We start from the raw sequence: 21,844 nt of genomic DNA, 5'->3' as shown, positions 1-21,844 counted from the left end.
TTTAAAACATTCTGCAGCGTGTTTAATTGCAATATTAAAAAACACGCGTTTTTAAAAAGTTGCTATGGACAACAACGTCAATTCAAATCAAAGTCATATACAGAAATGATAGATTTCGTACCTCAAACATAACAAAGCTGCAACGATTACTTACCAAATATCAAACGCACAAAATTTCAAATTTTGAGAGGTAATTTATGGTCTTAAAATGCATCAACAACAAAAAATATATGCGTGGATAAGTGGTCTTTAAAACACTTGCCCTATTTGAAGCATATACCGGCTGCGGCCGCGTCGTCGGCGTCGGTTGTGCGGGAAATATCGCACGTTTTAAAGACCTTCTTATCTATATACTTATGCATACTATTATGAACCCACAATCCATGATTTTAGGTAACACGTGTTTCAACTACCTCTTTAAAGTTTCAGCTTACTTTAAGGGAACATCAACATGGTCGAATAAAGCGAAAACATGGAAACACGCGTAAGCTGCACGTAAAATTTGCCCTAATGACGTCAGAGTGCAATTATTTTTTTATTATACCTGAATCACAATCTCCGTTTTAAACACTCAGATGCGTGCGAAAAAAGGCCTTTAAAACACACGTGCTTTAAAGTAGCTAAGTAATGATACTTCAACTATGACTTTTGAAACTGTCATCTGGGTGAAATAAAAAATCCTCTTAGGTCGCTTTCTGTAAATGCAGAACATTTCTTTGGTTTGTACCTATCCTTTGGTTGAAGATTTCACAAACGCGCGTAATTTAGGGTATGCTTCCAAATCTGTTCCACTTTTTAAACACAGCATTGTTTGAAGTTTTGAATGTATGCACCAAAAGATAGAAGATTTAAATACCTTTGACATTTTCTTCATATATGCCAGCATTATCGATGCATTTAAGATTTTATTCGTAAGTAACTTCATATTCATCCATGGAAACAACTTTTCATATTCTTTATAATAGGCTTTACTGGATTTGGATTTTATACCTACCAACGTTTGTTTTGCCATTTAATGGACGGTGTAATATCTTTTTCAACGGAAATCGTTTTATTCACAAAAACGATGATTTTTATAAGCAAACGTCAGGTCACATTTCCATGGCAATCGTGAAATTACGAACACCCAGTGTATAACCGAGTATAACGTGAATATGATTTCATTGTATTTCCTATTTTTAAATTATACTGCAGGCATAATAAAAAATACTATACACGTGTATAATTGGTCTTTAAAGCACTTGCAACGTTAAAGGCGCTCCGCTTGGTGTCGTGCACTTAAACTCGTTGCGCGTGCTTTAAAGACTTGATTATACACTTGTATGTTAATATACTATTTCACGTGCTAATTCCATAGTAAAACTACATGTAAGTATAATAATGTAGTAGATGCAAAAATAAATTTTATGCATACATCCAATTACCATGGGAAAAACGTTTTTTTTTGCATATCGTTGCTCCCCATATTAGAGGTTTCATAATGACACCAATCGAGAAATGATTTGCTTTCTCATCTAATGATATTCAAATTAGTTCATTTTCAGTTGTATTTCTCATTATCTTATAAACAATTCGGCAATAAATCCAATTACCAAAATCATGAAAATTTCCTAGAGCACTGAAATAGGTTTGCACACAGGCGAAATGGGACGCTCATTAAAATGCACGGAAAACAAATATGGCGTACCTACTAGAGTAAATATTTCCGGTGTAAACGTTGTTTATTATAAATACTTTGTCCTCAGTGAACCTCATTTTACAAAAAAATTAATGCCAGTTGTCATAAACTGATATTGATTTCGACGATTGAGTCTGCTTTTTGTCTTACCATGATTTTGGTAATTGGATTCCCTATGTTCGGTTTTAGAATATTCACCCGGTATATGATTAGTTCATTGTGATATCTGAATTAAATGTTAAAACAAACACGAAAGTTACAATAAATGTCGCAATATACCTTTAAAAAGAAATAGGTACCTACTTTATATGTATACCAATGTAATTAATTATATCTTTTTGTGAACATTTTGGATACAGAACGTGTACTCAGAGAGTACCTATATAAAATATTGTCTTTGGAGGTAATGGGTTTGTGACAAAAAGGTTAGAGAAGGGTACGTTTTCGGAATAGTATAACAATGCGTAAGATGTTCAGAGGTGTTTTGTCTGAAATGCTTTGAGATCCTTAACGTGTCGACATTGCGAAGCAGCCTTTTCAAATACAAATGACTATACCGCTCAAGTATTAATTTATGTAGGTAGGTACTGTTACTAGAAAGCACTCTGCAAAACGGCTCTTTCATTTAAAGGTCATGCATGTAAATTAATATCTAACTTTGTTTTCTGATAAGTTAGACTCCTACGCAAGCTAAAAAAATCAATGCTCGCTTACTACCAAAAGCGCTACACTTTAATTATCATTCAGCGTGATTTAATAGCGTTCAAATTTCAAGTACGAATTCAATTGCCGTCGAAGCTTACTTGAACAAAATTAACTTTCTCTTTCTGTACTGCAGCCTACACTACACAAGGTCCTCAATTTGCAAATATTCAAGATATTCATTTAATTAGCGATAATTACCTAACAGTTACAAACGGAGCATTCAAGTTTGGTGTTGTAAATTAAATTATTTGCGTCGCGTCGAACAAGAGAAGACTTACCCTTGCAGCATGTATATGAAGTTGAAGAAACAATTTAATGTGGAGAGTAATAAATCGGCGGTGCTCAAGTTCATAAGGAAGTAGTTAGTTACGGTCCTCATTCTTCTATGGGCTGAAAACAAATTTATACAATTAGGTAATTCAATTTGAACTGCTCGGTAAGATTTTGTTTGCCGAAAAAATAAAAATTGTCTATGGAGGTCCAACTTATATCTACGACCCTTTTTTGGGAGAAGTACTGTAAAAATAAATATAAACTAACCCGCAATAAGTGAAAGTAAGAAGAGTGCACTTCTTCGACCATCTTTTGGATTATATTCGCGGTTTAGTTCGCGGGTGTCAATCAAGGTCAATTAAATTGAATCTTATCTATTTCTGGAAATTTTGAATAAGTGGAATTTTAAGTTTTATGTGCTCAATTATTTTATTTCGCGCTCTGATTGGCTGATTCATTTCACGGTTTTAATTAAATTAATTTAATCATATATTTGAATTAGACTTTGATTTTATAAATTAATTCTGGTACGTGATTCTCGTCTTTATGGAATATACTCGGGAATATATTAAATTATTTTAATTAAAAGTGAGGTAATTGCGCGTTGCCTAGAGCGACGTTTCAAACTATCCAGCTTTCTTTACGCATTAATTTTGGCCCTTACTATTTAAAGTAGGGAACATCAATCTGTTTACGGTAAATGTTCCTGACATCCATTGCATAAATATTGTTTCACGAAATATGGGCGACTTCATCATTATTTTATACTAGCACACTATTTCTGTCTTACTCATAAAAAATTGTACCCTTTAGATAGGTATGTAAAACAAGTTTTTACTTACAGTGCCACCAAGCTCAGAAAAGCCCCGGAAAATATGCGAACTAATTTTGAAATAATTCAGGCTGGCGAATAGAAAACCTGCAAAACGACGCGGTACATTCCGCGTCATAATCACAGAATAAGACCTTCACAGAACAGAAACATAAATGGCGCTAAATTGTCACTGATTACAGCGTTTCCCGTGGTTGTACGGAGAACTATTTATCGCAGACTCAAATATTTTTTTGCAAAACCTGTAATTTTGCTCGTTACAGGAATTATTTTTACCGTCGATTTTATACGTACACATGGTTTTACACAAGTCAATTTTGACTTTTGAAAGATTTAAAATATGAACAAGTTATGTGACTTTAAAAAGTGTTATGTGGCGGATTATAACAATAAAATATCAAAAAGGCATCGTTTCCCATATTTTGAAACAGATTGTTTTGTGCTTGAAACGCGAAGAGGATTGAAATGTGCTGTTATTTCTCTCCTATTTATGCAAGGTATGGAATTTATAAATTACCAACGGTATAGGCGCAAAAGGGTGTAGACTTGAGTTTTATATTTATATAGACGTAGATACTTATATTGTAATTCCTTTTAGACAATGAATACAAAATACGTTTTAGATAATTCAACAACTTCCACCCTCGCTTCTCAAGTAACAAGTAAGCACCAGGATCAAGTTAACATTTGTTGTCAAAAACTTGTGTGACAATTTGCTGAAACGGTTTTATTACCTCTTGGAACAAAAAATTTAGTTCTAAAGATATTTTTTAACAAAAATATTTAGTCCAAACAACAAGTAAAACCAAATATTTCGTACGACAAATCGTTATGTAAGGATCTTTCTTCAAAGTGTTAACATCTACAAACCGTAAGTTCAACTCACTTCTGAGTTTTATAATAGGTATGTAATTTGTAAATATGTAATTTAAGTTCTCTGTGTTAAATAATGTAATGTGATTGTATCTAAATACACTTTAATTTAACAACTGTGTATTCTTTATCGATATTTATGATTTATATCGAATTTGGGAAATTACTTCATGACTTTAGAAGCTGGTCACCAGATGGCGCTACTCTGATTTCGTTGCTTTAGTTCACAGTACACCCACCAGGCTCCGCCAAAATACCATACAAATTTGTAACATTGCTGTTTCTATTCTGAGAAGGCCGTATTCTGTGGTCATAATTATTAATTATTCCGTTCTGACAGTTTGCGCTTCACGTTATTTGCTTCTTGTATTTGCTTTATTTTACGTTTTCCGTCTCCAGTTTATACAAACTCGTCTTTTTCAAGACGCATATAGCTTGGATCTACGATCTTATAATAAGGTATGTAATTCCCTCAAAGTGTTTTTAAATGTAAAACTGTACCTAACCTTACATGAATCTTAGAGTGCTAATTGAGGTAAAACTTGTTACAGAAGTCCTAAATCATGAGTTTGGAGAGGAAACTTGTTCACTCTGAAGCTCGTAATATAATCCGTAAAGTGGTCGAATTCTTTGATCGACAAAAAGATGCAGGTCGTTGGAGTTTCCCTTTAGAAAAGGCAACCGAGTTAGCTGCCGCTGCAGTTGGGAAGTCAGTTTTATAAAACAAATTCGCAAAGAATCGGATGAAGCTGGGCCCTCTAAGTTAAAATCTCCTAAGAAAAAACGTCACGTGGAGCCAACAAACAAGATCGATTTTGATCGAGCTGATCAGTGTATTTTACGAAGAACTGTCCAAGAAATGTATACAGTTGAACGTAAGGTACCAACTTTGAATGTGCTCGTAGAAAAAATGCAAGAGAAGATCAACTATACGGGTGGAAGGGAAACTCTTCGCAAGCAATTGTGGAAACTTGGTTTTCGATACAAGAAGTGTCATGACAAACGTAGGTTGTTAATGGAAAGAAGTGACATTGTAGCATGGCGTTCTCGTTACTTAAGAACATTAAGAGAAAATGAACAACGTGAAGGTGACAAGAGACCCATTATATACTTGGACGAAACCTATATCCACCCATCGTATGGAGTGAGTAAATGCTGGCAATCAGATGAAGTATCGGGAGTTTATAAATCCAATAGGGCTGGTCAGAGGTACATCATAGTCCATGCTGGTGGTCATTCTGGTTTTGTAGAGGATGTTTTGTTGATATTTAAGTCGCACAGTAAATCGGGGGATTATCACGATGATATGAATCATACTAACTTTATGCAGTGGTTAGAGAAGCAGCTGATACCAAATTTACCAGCAAACTCAATTGTGGTTATGGATAACGCACCCTACCATAGTGTTCAAATAAATAAGCCGCCAACAATGAATAATCGTAAGGAAGTGATACGATCTTGGTTAGACGCAAACAACATTAGTACGACAGAAGACATGCGGAAGGCCGAGTTGTTAATGTTAGTAAAGAACATTTCTGACAGCAAGACATATTATGTAGACGAACTACTCAAACAACATCAACACACCGTTGTACGATTGCCACCATATCACTGTGAGCTTAATCCAATCGAGCTAATTTGGAGTACTATGAAGAGGAAAGTAGCAATGAATAATGTCGGGCAAAGTAATAGTAATATTGTTCAATTGGTAAAAAATGCTTGTGCTGAAATTACGCAACAGGAATGGGTTTTCATTCATTGAATTGCATTGCATTCATGTGAAACATATTGCAGAACAAATGTGGGAAGCTGATTGTTTAACAGAGGAATTTATTGAGAGCGTAGAATTTGTTGTGAACACCGGGAGTTCTGATGAGGATGAGTTGTCAAGTGATGATAATGAATGAAAAAAGTTAAAGGTTGTGTGTTAATTTAGTCAATGTGAGTGTTATTAATTTCAATATGATTGTTTCAATAACTGTCCATATTTACACACCAGAAATGCATCAGAATTCAAAATTGTGTTAAAAATCTAACAATTTTAAATGTGTTTACGTTTTTGTAAATCCAAGTATAAATAAATGATTTTATTATACCTGAATCACAATCTCCGTTTTAGACACTCAAATGCGTGCGAAAAAAGGCCTTTAAAACACACGTGCTTTAAAGTTGCTAAGTAACGATACTTCAAGTATGACTTTTGAAACTGTCATCTGGGGCTGAAATAATAGTACTTTGTGTACCAAGGCGGGAAAGTGGTTGTTTTCCGGGGCGAAGGAAGATATGTGTTCCTGAGGCCCGGAAAACAACTTTCGTGCCGTGGTGCACACAATATTTTTTATCCTATACACTTACATTTAAAATTAATCGCTCAACACAACGTCCGACCGCAAGCGCTTGAATTTGGATTTGCTTTAACGCGTCAACGTGCACGCGTTTGTTTTGTTTATTTCCACGTTTACTGCTGACTACGCGAAAAATTTTACGAAACGGTGCAATCTAAGTGGGTCCACGTGTATATTTTTTACTCGTAGATTTACCCCTTTCCCTTATAATACAGTTCAACGCAAATTCAAATTCTAGCGCGCTTGCGATTGCACAGTGCGGAGTCACCGAAGGGAGTCACGGTGCAACAGAGCAGAGGTGCAAGTGGAGAATACCGATCATGTGCGAACTGAGTTGACATTTCCGGCATTTCACTGGCGCGTGATTATTTCCTAAAATAACGGGATTTAAGGGGTTGTAATTAATACCAGGCGCATTTGAAATTATTACCGGTCTTGTGTATTAACAAATGTGTTTTAAAATTGAATGTGTGTTTTCAGGGACAAAATCACACCGGTTACATTTTAAATCCTTCGTAGTATCCATGTCTTGTCAAATGTTAGATGCTTTTAAGACTGGATTTATGCTTGGCGACGAAAGCGCAATGGGCACACTTTAAATCCTTGATGATCTTGTATTTTAAAAAAATGTGTTTTATAAATAGATTTATTCATTCCTTACAGTCACACTGGACACATTTTAACTTCGGGGTAGTCTCGTACGTTAAAATGCTACTTATTGCGGATAAGCGGTATTCTACTTACAGTGCAAAGTACATCTTGGTGTTAAAGGTATTGACACAGATGCTCGTTATTGAAAGTAAATGGGAGATTATGACTTAAGTTTGAAACGTTTGAATTGGTCACGTGATATTGGGAAAGTATTCAAATTCACGAAACAATGATAGGTATAGGTTCGCGGTAATTAAATAAATTCTTGAATTCAGTAAAATAAAGTGAACATAGGGTAAATTTAATTATTAAATCAGTGTTGACGATTTTATGTTTCTTATTTAATTAAAAAGAAATAACTTAATTTGACATTTTATTACAACCGCGCCATCTAGCTTACATAAGGCGTAATTTTTTTTCTCGCCTAGCCGACAAAATTGAATTTTCTCGCTCCATGCGTGCAATTGTCTTCTTTCGCGTCCTCACACAGGCGAGAAAATGTAAGTTTCTCCTTGTATAGGATAAAAAAAATCTTCCTAGGTCGCTTTCTGTAAATGCAGAACATTTCTTTGGCTTGTACCTATCCTTTGGTTGAAGCTTTCACAAACGCGCGTAATTTAGGGTATGCTTCCAGATCTGTTCCACTTTTTAGTCCCAGCAATAAGTGAAGTTTTGAATGAATGCACCAAAAGGTAGAAGATTTAAATACCTTTGACATTTCCTTCATATATGCCAGCATTATCGATGCATTTAAGACTTTATTCGTAAGTAACTTCCTATTCATCCAAGGAAACAACTTTTCATACGCTTGATAATAGGCTTTACTGGATTGAGATTTTACACCTACCAACGTTTGTTTAGATTTTACAACAAGCGATTTAATGGACGGTGTATTATCTTTTTCAACGGAAATCGTTTAATTCACAAAGACGATGATTTTTATAAGCAAACGTCAAGTGACATTTCCATGGCAATCGTGAAATTTACGAACACCCAGCCCACTTAATTAGACATGTATATTTGAGTATAACGTCAATATGACTTCATTGTATTACCTATTTTTAAATTATACTGCAGGTATAATAAAAAATACTATAAGATACACGTGTATAATTGGTCTTTAAAGCACTTGCAACGTTAAAGGCACTCCGCTTTGCGTCGTGCCCTTAAACTCGTTGCGCGTGCCTTAAAGACTTGATTATACACTTGTATCTTAATATACTAATCCGGGAGGAAATGAGTTTCAATATTGAAATGTGGTTGCATGTGTATTTTAAGACAAACTCTACGTTTGCAGATAAGTGAATCATACCAACTTTCTAATTTCTTGTGGAAACCATATTGGATTTTTACGTCACTCGATAGATAGATAGAGAAATTACAAAACCGGCGATGCCAAATACTATTATTAGGTTTTTAAATTAATCTTGAAGTTTACGAAGTATTTCTTATGCCATTCTTTCATTGTTTGTGTGAGCAGCTTACGTATTATCCGCCACTTAATAGTCAGCTGATTTTTTTCGTCTTCAAGATATTAGTTTAGCTATAGTTTGATAAATTTACATTCGGGAGGAACTCATTAAAAATTTTAAAAAAATTTTTGTTCAGCGTGCGTTAAAGGCCACCGCTGCTTAACCGAACCGCAGCTGACGTACACAGAGACTATCTGAAGCATTTTACCAAGTTATTCTTCGGGAGAGTCTTTGTCATGAAAATCTGTTGCTGGCTCGCGGAGTATTACACTTAGGTTGCAATTTTGTTACCATGTTGGACTTTTGCAGCCGTTACGAACACATCACCAACCCTGAATTGTTGAGTATCCTATACCTATACCTATACAGGCTGATTCAAATTCGAGGGCCACCATGGGGTTCTCGGGAACTGTAAGAGATAGATAGGTAGTTTAAATTTTTGCAAAGTTGCATATTTGGATGCTTAACAAAATGCAGTTTGGAAACTGACTACTTTCCGGAAAAAAAATGTGCAAAATCGTTTTTATTTTTTACTGAAGTTATATAAAAAAATCTCTTACAGTTCCCGAGATCTCCTTGGTGGCCGTCGAATTTGAATCAGCCTGTATATTTATCATGTATAATAAAATGTAATTGCTTACTATGCCTTTGTATGAGAGGGATGAAAGAATATCGATACTAATGATTTAACGTGTTTATTATTAAAAAATACAAACAAAGTAATTTATTCTAAGTCTAGTTGGTGATCGGTATGACGACACAATAATAGAAATTGGTATAATTACGAAAGGAGTATGAATGAAAGGATATACTTGTTATTATTCCAAAGTAGGCCAATGCTAACACGAACGATGGCGATGGCGTTGTTACTTTTGTTGAGGCGACAGCGTATTGCGGCTGGTTAAACGACAGCTTCGACTAAGGCAATTATGACGACGGCTTCATGGTGTTGTACAAACGCTCGATTGCTTTTTAACAAGCACGTCCGTTGTTATTCGTGACTGAACGGCGACATCTTGATTTTTCGATTGTTGTTCGATGAATTCTGATCAACGAATGTATGAGCCTGGTATGAGCTAAAATGCAGTCCAATTCTAGCTTCGGCGGCGCATGCGCTTCTCGTAACAAGTGGGATAATATATACAGGGGCAGGTAAAATTGATATATACCGGGCGTGCTAGGATATTTTCTTTAAAGGAAAAAAACTAAATGATAATGATTGTAGTTTAGGAACGCAACAAAGTTTTTTAATCACTTTCAGGCCATGGATTTAATTTTTACTAATGGAATATACAGTGCCACCAAGCTCAGAAAGTCCCTGACAGGGCGTGTCCGAGGGCGCTAGAAATTTAGGCCGTACATTCTGATGCAAAATTTGATTCTTTCGTAAATATAAATAAGTAGGCCACGCGCTATATGAGTTGCATAACATCAGGTGGAAACATTAATAGTTATTTATGGTATAAGTGTGTTATATTACAAATAAGTCACGCGAGAAAAAAGTAAGCCCACGAGGCCGTCAGGCCGAGTGGGGTTATTTTCTCAAGTGACTTATTTGTAATTAACACACGTGCACCATACAAAACTTTATCCAACACCTCCTCAAGCTGGTTTAAAACGTGGAAATCTTAAAAACTGCGTGTTCCGCGAAAAGCTAGAGTGCATGGAATACAAAAGCAATAATTCGTTGCTATGAGGAATAATAAACAACAAAAAATTAATTAATAAAAGAATGTTCCTGTACTTTATCTTGCTAGTGAGTTATTTTACGTCCATAACTCATTAGTGGGTTATATTATACCTTACTCGTTTAATTTCGTCATGATAATGACTGGATAACATAGAGGTGTTGGATAAAATAGTATATTAAGATACAAGTGTATAATCAAGTCTTTAAAGCACGCGCAACGAGTTTAAGGGCACGACGCAAAGCGGAGTGCCTTTAACGTTGCAAGTGCTTTAAAGACCAATTATACACGTGTATCTTATAGTATTTTTTATTATACCTGCAGTATAATTTAAAAATAGGGAATACAATGAAGTCATATTGACGTTATACTCGAATACGTGTCTAATTAAGTGGGCTGGGTGTTCGTAATTTCACGATTGCCATGAAAATGTCACTTGACGTTTGCTTATAAAAATCATCGTCTTTGTGAATTAAACGATTTCCGTTGAAAAAGATAATACACCGTCCATTAAATCGATTGTTGTAAAATCTAAACAAACGTTGGTAGGTGTAAAATCCAACTCCAGTAAAGCCTATTATAAAGAATATGAAAAGTTGTTTCCATGGATGAATAGGAAGTTACTTACGAATACAGTCTTAAATGCATCCATAATGCTGGCATATATGAAAGAAATGTCAAAGGTATTTAAATCTTCTATATTTTGGTGCATTCATTCAAAACTTTAAAGCAGTGCTGCGATTATAAAGTGGAACAGATTTGGAAGCATACCCTAAATTACGCGCGTTTGTGAAAGCTTCAACGAAAGGATAGGGACAAAAGCCAAAGAAATGTTCTGCATTTACAGAAAGCGACCTAAGAGGATTTTTTATTTCATCCAGATGACAGTTTCAAAAGTCATACTTGAAGTATCGTTACTTAGCAACTTTAAAGCACGTGTGTTTTAAAGGCCCTTTTTCGCACGCATTTGAGTGTTTAAAACGGAGATTGTGATTCAGGTATAATAAAAAAAAATTTATAAGCTGATAGTATGATCCTGTAGTAATAAAAAAAGTCAGCGAGCAATATACCGAGAGAAAACTCAGTCAGCTGTTGCATTTAAATAGGCTATAGTCTGGCTCCTGCGATACGCACCCTTCAGGACATCAGCTGACATTCTTCCGACCGAGATATAACTAAATGACATGTTTATTTATTCACAATATTATATAAAGTGTCATCTGATCAATTTTCAATGGAGAAGAAATGACTGAATTATTACAGGGTTAGTTTTTTCCACTTTCACTATATTGATCCCGTAAACCATAAAAGATATATGAAAAATTTTATGTGATTAATTTTCTCTTTCAAAGTCTCTTGTAGCTACAAATAGCGAAATTATGGACAAAAACCGAAATGTGTCATTTTCGAGAATGCATTGGTGTTTATTTTAAAAGTTACTCTTTCTATCAAGGGGATTCCTTACGACATGTCAAATACTTTCTTAGTGCTGGTGCTGAAATATTAGTTCCTCCTCTTTCTAATAAAAGCAAACTAATCAGTTTTAAATGTTGAATATCTCTAAAATCCGTAGGTCCTAATAGATGTTGAGGAGACGCCAGGGGAGACGCTATCGTCGGGGGGGGGGGGGGGCAAAGCTTCAACTGTACTTACAAATGATATATGTTTGATACTTATACGAATACTTATAAAAAGAAAAGAAATAGAACCAAAACTGACTTTCAAAAGTATTTGCATATTTTAGAAAGTATTTCATTACTTTTGAAAAGTATTCAAATACTTGTCACTCAAATACTTTAAAAATTAAAAGGATTATCCATCTTCAACTCATCATCAAGATTGCCAGTCTCATAATGTATGTGTATTGGAACGGGTGGTCGATTTATAATTAAAAAAGTACTTTTCTGAATTTGTATTTTGTTCAGCATAGGAAAATTTACATATGTATCGCTTCATAGGAAACATAAACGAAAATATGTCTGGAGATAACAAGCGATACAGTTTTTTCCGTAAAATGCACAGGAGTGCAGGATATTGCATAAAACTAATTTCCCATGTTAAACCCCTATGTTCCTACTTACCGTGCACCACTCTGTATGCTAAACCTGCTAATCCATCATATTCGTATATTTGCAACTAGGTATAAGCTTACAAATACAACACGTAAATCGGTAAACGTATCATAACTCGAGCAATAAATGTTTACTTTGAGATCAAACAGAATGTGCATTGAATGTGAGTAAATATTGAGGTTTAGTCGGTGGATAACAAAATAGAAACTTGATACAGTAAAATAAAATTAAATGAACAACTTATTCGACATGAATACTGTGCGGCAGCGCCTAGACAGAGATGATGTAGGAAACTGAAAGTCAAAATACGACGCCCGGTGCTTCATAGAAGGCATATTTGATTAAAAGATGTTATTCTCTCAGATCTCACATTCTATTAGTTTTTCGTCATCCATTGGCCACAATAGCACAACGTCAACAATTTATTGGTCATTCTTTAGGTCAACGAGAACCCCAAAAAGCTGCAGATATAAAGAAATGACATAAAAAGTTGTAACTGGAAGTTGTGAGAGTCACATTTTTCAGTTTTTAGTTGACAAGCATAACAATGAGCGTAATGAGCACATTTACATTTCGTGTTTAATTTTCGTCTAAACTCCGCCTACGGTCCCTTACAATATGAGTATTTGCAACATCCGTTGTCGCCCTAAGTTTCAGCAATTAATTTAAACTGCGAAAATTTGAAATTAGTTTTACAACTCAGTTTCTATGCATTTTCCCACAGCTGATTTATTCGCAACAACGAACAAATCGAAAATCCCTCGAACTGTATCGTCGTTTTAAATGTCACTTTCCCTTCAATTCCTTAAATTTCGCTTTAAATGAATTATTTTTATTAGTTGGGATGAGTAGCAGTAAAATACTTCAGTTATGGTGGAGAACATGACATATTTGGGGATTGAATAACGAAATCTTTAATTTTCTACACAACGATTTGGGGTAGTGATAATATACAACATCTTGAATGTAAAACGTCCCATACCTCGAATTTTAAAGGTCTCGGTCGTCCGTAATGCTATCATCAAGATGGCGGCCGTAGGAGACTGCTGGACAGCAGCTATGAATTGGTTATAAAAGCTATTTCGTTATAGTAACCAAACGCCTAAACCGATTTTTAGCTTCCTAGCATGTGCTAGGTAGCTATTGCGATAGCCGTTTTTTGAACATTTCAAAATTTCATCAAATGTCGACGTTTTAGACCATTTCAAGCAACTTTGAAAGAATAAAATTTTTTCCGTCTGTATGTACGTACGTACGTACGTTTGTTGGCAATTTTCTGAGAAAACGGCTCGACGGATTTTGTTGAAATTTTGTATTTATGTTTTAGGCATACCGAACAGAAAAATAACCGGATTTTTGAAAAAAAATTTTGGAGCGCCGTAACGGCATCGAACTTTTTTTTTCAAATAGCAACCTAAAATTTTTATTCTATTATTTGGAAGACCTTATTTTCCTGTGTACAACCTACAAAAAATTGGGCCGGGTTATATTATCAAAAAACGGAGAAAAAAATTGTCAAAGTCAACAAATTGTGTTGCATATGTGCAAAACGCAACGATCTTGTTTCTGAAGCAATTTAAACGAAATTTCTATGGTAAGTCTCTTTAATAAAAGCAAACAAAATTCATGCGCAAAAATCGTGTTGCGCATGCGCAGAAATGCAATTTTCTTATTTATGGGACAATTAAAACGAAATTTGGATGGTAGGTCCTCCTAATAAAAGAAAACTCAGCTAGGAAGCTATTCTGTCAAGAATTTGACACCTGGTTTTAATGAAATTCAGCAGACTGGTACTTGGGAGTTGGGTACAATATCTCGGTCTAGGTCGTCAATCGTCGAACTTGATCAAGCCGTTTAAAAACTAAAATAATTAAGTACATACAGGGTGACAATTTGAAAACTTAACACCCCCCATATCTTAGTAAATAAACAAGATATTTAAAAAAATCAAAATCCGTTTCGGTAATTCGGAGGGTGAATCACAATGACATAGTTGGCGACGCACCCCCTCATACCCCCTTCGCCCCAGCCACCACAACTTTTAAATCTTAAATAGTGACCCCCCATGTGTGATACGTCGTTGGAAAGCTCTGAAAAAATGCTTTCCAACCACACCAAATAGCATTACATTTAGGTAATTATCGTTCAAATCAAAAAATAAACTAATATGATACATTTTCTAAAGTTGGCTTTTATTTCAATAAATGTTCAAAATGGTTTCCGTTCTTGGTAAGACAGTATTACTATGCGATTAAAAATGAGTTGCTGTCGAGTCGCCTTTTGAAATTTTTGTTTACATCTAAAATCGTATTTAACTTGAACTTCCAAAGCCGACTCGACAGCAACTCATTTTTGATCGTCAGTTATAATCTATTCTCAAACTCTTGTCGAACCTTTTCAAATGTTGGTTTTGCAATATTTCGACATTCTTGAATTATTCTCTGTCTTAGTTCGTCTATGTTCGCCGGTTGCGTTTTAAATACGACAGATTTCAAATGTATCATATTAGTTTATTTTTTGATTTGAACGATAATTACTAACCTAAATGTAATGCTATTTGGTATAGTTGGAAAGCATTTTTTCAGAGCTTTTCAACGACGTATCACACATGGAGGGTTACTATTTAAAAACTGGGGTGGCTGGGGCGCAGGGGGTTGGAGGGGGTGCGTCGCCAAATATGTCATTGTGAGCCCCCCTCCGAATTACGGAAACGGATTTTGATTTTTTTAAATACCTCGTTTATTTACTAAGATATGGGAGGTGGTAAGTTTCAAATTGTCACCCTGTATACATGAACGGCTAAGGTAGTGTTCAAAATTTCGAAGGCTAGGTACGTTTTATTAAGGTTAGGCAGATTAGCACTTAGCTCAAAGGGCGACGCTTCCCGTGCGATTTACGTGTCAGGTATCAGTAAATATTAGAAGATTGTCACCGCCGCGCGGCCCAGGAAGGGCGGGGGGGGGGGAGCCGCCCGTGCACGTATCAGGTCGGTCTCGGCTCAGTTCGTCAATGGCCGAACTCGATCAAGCTGTTTTAAAATGGTGACCTTTAAACATTGGGTGTGTACTGTGTTCAGCAGACTTCATAGCGCTACCTAAAGGCGAGAATACTCTAGCAAGGTTTCTCGCGCTAGTTACTGTCTGATAGCACTGTCGAGGTGCGCATACCACCGTAAGTAGAACCAAAGAGTACCTCTTTGGTAGAACGTACGGTGGTATGCACACAATGTATACGTACTTACATTACAGTATCAAATAAAACTGTTATAAATGCATTTACTTGTAGATAATTCCTATTATTTTGGTTTGAAGAAAGCAATACAACTAATAGGGATTATATTGGATTTAATAAGACAGTATTAATTATTATTGCCCTTAGTGTAAGTAATCGCTTACACGCGTGCTATTCAATTTTTGTGAAATGGAGAATAATTAATGTACAATCACAACTGCTGATCTGAAGAGGAATGTATAATATTGAGTTCGAAATCGTTTGAAATAAGATCCTTCCAGCAATTTGTTATACAACAAACATTATTTTATGTAGAAATATGACACTCAAATTTGAGACTTATTGGAAATACGCAGATATTGAAGAGTTTGTAAGAAATATGATTCTCTTTTAAGGGGAACGACGAATCCAGGGAATGAAAATTTGTAATCAAAATTAATAAAAAGAAAATCATTTTTTTCTTAGCTCGAAATGAAGCGAAGTCACAACAAAAAGCTTCCAGCTGTTTTTAAAATGTGCGTTGCTGCATTCAAACGCGGTTGTGTGAATTCCAGAAAACTTTTTCTCGGGAATGTAATGTAATTAAATTTAAATTTTTCTGAAACGAAGGCAATTCTTTTGTTAAGGCTATTTTGTCATGAAAAATTAAATCGTGTTTCAGTAATTAACAATAAACTTGATCGATGAAACACAGTAGTAGGTACATCATTGTATTTTCAGAATAAATTTTATTACAAAAATGCTATCTACGCGTTGCTCTTGCAACAATGCTACAATTTAAATGTCAAGATAATTTGAACATTAATTTAACTTGATTAAGATGTGTACGTGTAACCCTTCCATTCAATGGTGTAAAATAAACCTCTCGCATAATGTTGCCACTTGGACATTAACTATTGATGTATTGGTGGCGACTGTAATAGGTCTTGTGGAGGAGGAATAGAAATTCTGTATAAGTCCTATATGCCCGGTTTCACAACCGATGATTAAGGTTAATTAATGATTAAAAATATTAGACTGGGAAAACGCATGAGCTTATAATCAAAGGTAGCTAACATTCTAATATTTTTAATCATTGATTAACCTTAATCATTGTTTGTGAAACAGAGCATTAAACTAATAACAAGTAAAAAAATTTTCGCCCTAAGGCGAGTGAGTTCAGTCCATTTTCCATGCATTGATCAGTAGGTACTTTCTAACAGGCGATAGCTATGTGCGCTATGTTGTTCTGTACTAGAGGCATATATGGTTAAAATTTTAGAAAGTATCTTGATAAACAAGAAAGTTGACGTTGCACCGTTTGCGCATGCACAGATTTAATTTATGCTATATGCGATATGTTTGTTTTTACTAGGAGCGTCTATGGTTAAAATTTTAAAGAGAGATCTTTATAAATAGAGAAAGTTGTCATTGCGCAATCTGCGCATGCGCACATCTGATTGTTACTACATGCGATATGTTTGTTTTTACTAGGAGCGTCTATGGTTAAAATTTTAAAGAGAGATCTTTATAAATAAAGAAAGTTGTCATTGCGCAATCTGCGCATGCGCACATCTGATTTTTACTACATGCGATATGTTTGCATTTACTAGAAATGTCTGTGTTTAAAATTTCAACAGAAATATATTAATAAATAAGAAAGTTTATATACGCATATTAATCGTCAAGATTTTTCAAAAAGAAGGAACTAAAGATGTTGAAATTTGTAGGAGTAGTTAAGACCTCGGACGAACGGACGGACAGACGGTCGGACAGACAGACGGACAAAAAAGTTGCTGGAAAAGCGCACCTGACTTCCTTGGAAAATGCGCTAAAATCGTTCTCGGTTTACATTTAGTGGTCGAGAATTATTTAACCTGTACCTGCTCCGCCACAAAGTGGTTACCCCGACGTGATTGACATTAGCGGTGCTGTTCTGGGTTCGAATTGTTGTAATTTTTTTTGTGCGTGTCAGGATGAATTTTACGCGTAGCATTTTATAAAGGTGTTACGTGTATACTTCGGAAGCCACGGAGTTTCTACAAACTCAATTGGAACAACTCAAGCACCAAAACGAAACGTTACAGCAACATATCCATCAAATGCAACAACAGGAACAGCAACGGCTACAGCACGATAAATCCAACCCAAAACCGACGCCATCACCAAAACTTCATCGGATGGGTGTAAAATTACCTCCTTTCTGGAAGGAAAAACCGACCCCCTGGTTTGCTCAAGTTGAGGCACAATTCGTGCTCGCCCGGCGCTCGCATATATCACCCAATAGTCTACTCTTGGCTACCGAATTCCTTCACCTGCTCTCCTTGAGGTGGGATGTGTTACAGTGCGTGATAGCCTCTTGCGTGCCATTTGGATGCAGCGTTTCCAACTCACGTCCAACAGATCTTGTAGACACAAGCTGCATTGCATATTTAGGGCAATTGGGGAGTGGCAGTGTATATAATGAACAAAAGAGGTCCCAAAACCGACCCTTGTGGAACGCCCATTGCCCTCACTTCTCTGGCCCACCTGATGCGAAAGGACTACTTCAAGCTCCTCTTCATGCTGTTTTGTCTAAACTTCGAGGCAATCAACCCGTAAATTGGACACCAGACTTGGACCATGCTTTTGAAACTTGCAAAGATAATCTGGCACAAACTACGTTTCTAGCGTGTTTTGTGATGCATCCATCGGGGCTGCAATCGACGACCCTTGGCAACCATTGAGATTTTTCTCCTTTAAGTTACGGTATACCATTGAATAAAAATAGTGTTTTTATTCAATGGGTATACGTAATTCGTATAATTTTTCTACTTGCCTGTAATATACGGTAATACTTTTTTATTCAATGGTAATACACTATTACCGTCGTGCACGTTTTTGTATGCGCGTTTTTGTATACCTACACGTACATGAACGCGTACAAAAACGTCCGTATGTAGCAGCGTAGCAGCGGAGCAGCGCATAGAGCTTGATGCAAAAACTATTTGTACTATTTGTAATTGCTAAATACCTACCTATTCAGGTTAAAAACGAACGCTATATATTATCATTTTTCTACAAAGTATTCCATTCCATTCCATTCCATTCTATTCCAGACATGGTTAAAAAACAGACAATTCAGCAGAGGAATTTAATTACGTGTATAACATTTGGATCAGGTTAGAAGTAAATACAGCTGTTCTCTTTTTTTATTGCTAGATTTCTCAAAGCCAATCTTGATTCTTGGGCTTTTGCTTTTCTAATCTCAAATATATTATATTTTAGTAGCCTTCTTTTTGTGCTTTATTACTTTGACTTTTGCTTTACTATTTGTTTTCTTATAGGTTTCATGTGACGGTTGGAGTTGCTTAATTTACTAAGCCTCTATTGCTTTACTTTCACCACTGGAGCTGTTTTTTTTAACATTCACTATTAATATATTGGTCCAGTCATATTAGTGTTTCACCTCGGAATGAAAGATAATAAGCTATAAACTTGTGTAAACCTTTATTTTGTCATTCTGAAAGTTGTCTCAAAAGTCACATAAAATCTCATGTCCGCGTCTTAAGATATTCAAGGTCAAAGGTCTCAAAAATGGTTTTTTTTTGCAAATATCTCGTTTCCTATGGTTTTAATGCCATTTGTGCTTATTATAAAAAGTGTAGGGAATAAAATTATCTACAACTTTTACCCCAAACATTTTTCTGTATACTCAAGGGTTATTGAGATAAATGACGGTGAGCGCGCGGCGCTTAGTGGTTTACACTTTACAGTCTAATTCAAGGTTAACCGTAAGTCCAAATGAATTGCTTAGTACAATAATTTGCAACTGCAAGAATGGTTGTGGTTCACGCTGTGGATGCAGGAAATCGGGGTTGCAATGTTCTATAGCTTGCGGCCAGTGTAATGGACAAGCGTGCCTTAACGCTTCACCCTATCAAAGTGATCTCGATGACGACAGTGCATTTGACCCCGAAATTCTGGAAGATCTGGAAGCAAATGTCCTTGACAACGATAATAATATTGAATTGCAAATTTTCGACGGTGATGATGATGAAGAAGAAAATTAATACTCAAATATTGCTATATGTGTAATTTCGAATTAGTATTGGAGTTGTTCGGTACAAGGGCAGTGGGTGCCCAATTGATCACGTAAAAGCGCATTTAAATTATTTCAACATGAAATTGTTCCGCTCCACATAATGTCCTACTTTAAATGTGACATTTGAAAAACGGATTTAGAAGGCAAGAATTTATTCAGTTATAAACCCTCAAGGAAATTGATTACGTTCAACATTCATGAGACATGTCCGCGAATGTCGCTTTAAAGTTCAAATTCCAGAAATTTAGAACAGATGTCAGAAGAAATTTGATGTTGAGGAGTACGCTTTTTGATAGATAAACTCAATCATGTCTACTTTGAAATTTAGGCTTAAACTTTGCAAATAATATCATTAATAAAATAATAACACAGAGAGCGCCGAGGAGAGCGCTTTTGTAACCGAAGGGAGAATATTTTAGGAATTCAATGACTCTAAACTTTAACAAGGTACCTAATCATACAAAAACAAATCAAAAACTTTTAAGTAGGTACTTAGTAATTACAATTGCTCTCTCTGTGTTATCTATTCTAGGAGATCTGATTCTATCTTATTTCACATGGAAAGTTTAATGTTTATTACACACTTTGTTAGTTCTTGGGAGCAATTTACATAGTTTGATGTAAGCTTTGAATATAAAATAAATGTTAGTGATTACTGAAGCAAAATACCTTTCAAACATTTATTTACTTCTTGCTTTTTATAACTTTCTTACTTTCGATGAATGACGTGAGATAGGATTACCTACTTATTCCGGAGATAGGTTTATAGACACCTCCGAATGTATGCTTAATTTTAATTAGATCATTAGTATTCGTAAGTAATTAACATATACACAACTCCTACTTGAATTTGTCACAACACTGCAAATGTTCAAAGATAGTATTACCGTTGAGAGTAGAAATCGATTCTTTACACAACGGTATTACTGACTATTTATAACTAGTTTGCTCGACAGACTTTTTCCTATCTTTAGCTATGAATATTAAATTCGAACTGAAATAAATAATAAGAAAAAAAGTCGAGTGGTATGTCGTTCGGAATCATAGGGATGGGTGGAATCAAAACCTCTTCGTCTTTAGACTATTTTTTTTCTCACTTTTTTGTTGGATCTGTTCTTTTGTAAAATCCCCAAATAAAGACATTATTATATTATTCGTATTATACAGATAAACGACATTCCATAATATAATACGAATTACGAGATATGGGTATGGGAGAGACATAAATTTACCAATTATCACAGTAGAAAAGGGACACCCTGCGCCATCTTGAATTTGTTGACGTCACAATTTCCCAAGGTCACTGCCCTGGGATTTTCCGAGGTCATGCGGCTGAGATTTCCCAAAGTCATTGTGCTGGGATTTCCCAAGGTCATATGCGTCGGGATTTCTCAGTCATTGCTCTGGGGTTTGCCCAAGTCGTGGTCTTGGATGCTGGATAAAATAAGATATTCGAGGTGGTTTTTAAGTTTTGGGAAGAAGTTTTGAAATTCGTTGTTGTTTCAAAATTTTGCCATGAAGAAGTAAGCAAGCAAGCAGTAAAACAATAAACTTTTACTTACATAATAACGTTATCCTAAGTCATGTTTGAAAAATCGTTACTTTTTCAGTTTCGCATATGAAAAGAGAGATGTACAGTTATCACCCTAATCGCGTAACTTTAAGAGAAAGAAGTAATGGCAAAAGTAAAACGATGTTAAGGTGCAGGAAGGTAACCGAATACTAGCTCACGCCATTAGGTGTTACCGCAGTCAGACCGCGGGTTTTCCCCAAGGTTGTTGTTGGGGGGGGGGGGGCACTGTTTCTAAAGTTTTAACTCTTACACAAGTGAATTGAAACCCCACGTCGAAATACATTGTGTATGTCAAATCCAGAGCCCACTTTCTTAGTTGCAACAGAATTTTTCGAAATGTTAACAGAAGGTGCTGTTGCAAATAACGGTTTGTCATCATTTTTATTAA

At 35.5% G+C, this 21,844-nt stretch overlaps 1 protein-coding gene across 1 annotated transcript in view; it reads right to left on the bottom strand.

The window, feature by feature from the left end:
• LOC116165795 (tachykinin-like peptides receptor 86C) overlaps window positions 1-21,509 on the bottom strand; it is an 82,324-nt gene extending 60,815 nt beyond the window's left edge. Inside the window, exons 1-2 of the mRNA XM_031480476.1 lie at window positions 21,446-21,509; window positions 2,662-2,773 (exon numbers count right to left, since the gene is read on the bottom strand). Coding sequence (XP_031336336.1) covers window positions 2,662-2,762 — 101 coding nt within the window. The 5' untranslated portion in view covers window positions 2,763-2,773; window positions 21,446-21,509. The remainder of the gene's footprint in view (window positions 1-2,661; window positions 2,774-21,445) is intronic.
• Between the last annotated feature and the right edge of the window lie 335 nt (window positions 21,510-21,844).

This window comes from Photinus pyralis, unplaced genomic scaffold, assembly GCF_008802855.1.
Source record: "Photinus pyralis isolate 1611_PpyrPB1 unplaced genomic scaffold, Ppyr1.3 Ppyr1.4_LG3a, whole genome shotgun sequence".
Classification (NCBI taxonomy): Eukaryota; Metazoa; Arthropoda; class Insecta; order Coleoptera; family Lampyridae; genus Photinus; species Photinus pyralis.
Note: the sequence above shows the minus strand (reverse complement) of the source record. Positions and strands in the feature narration are given on the sequence as shown.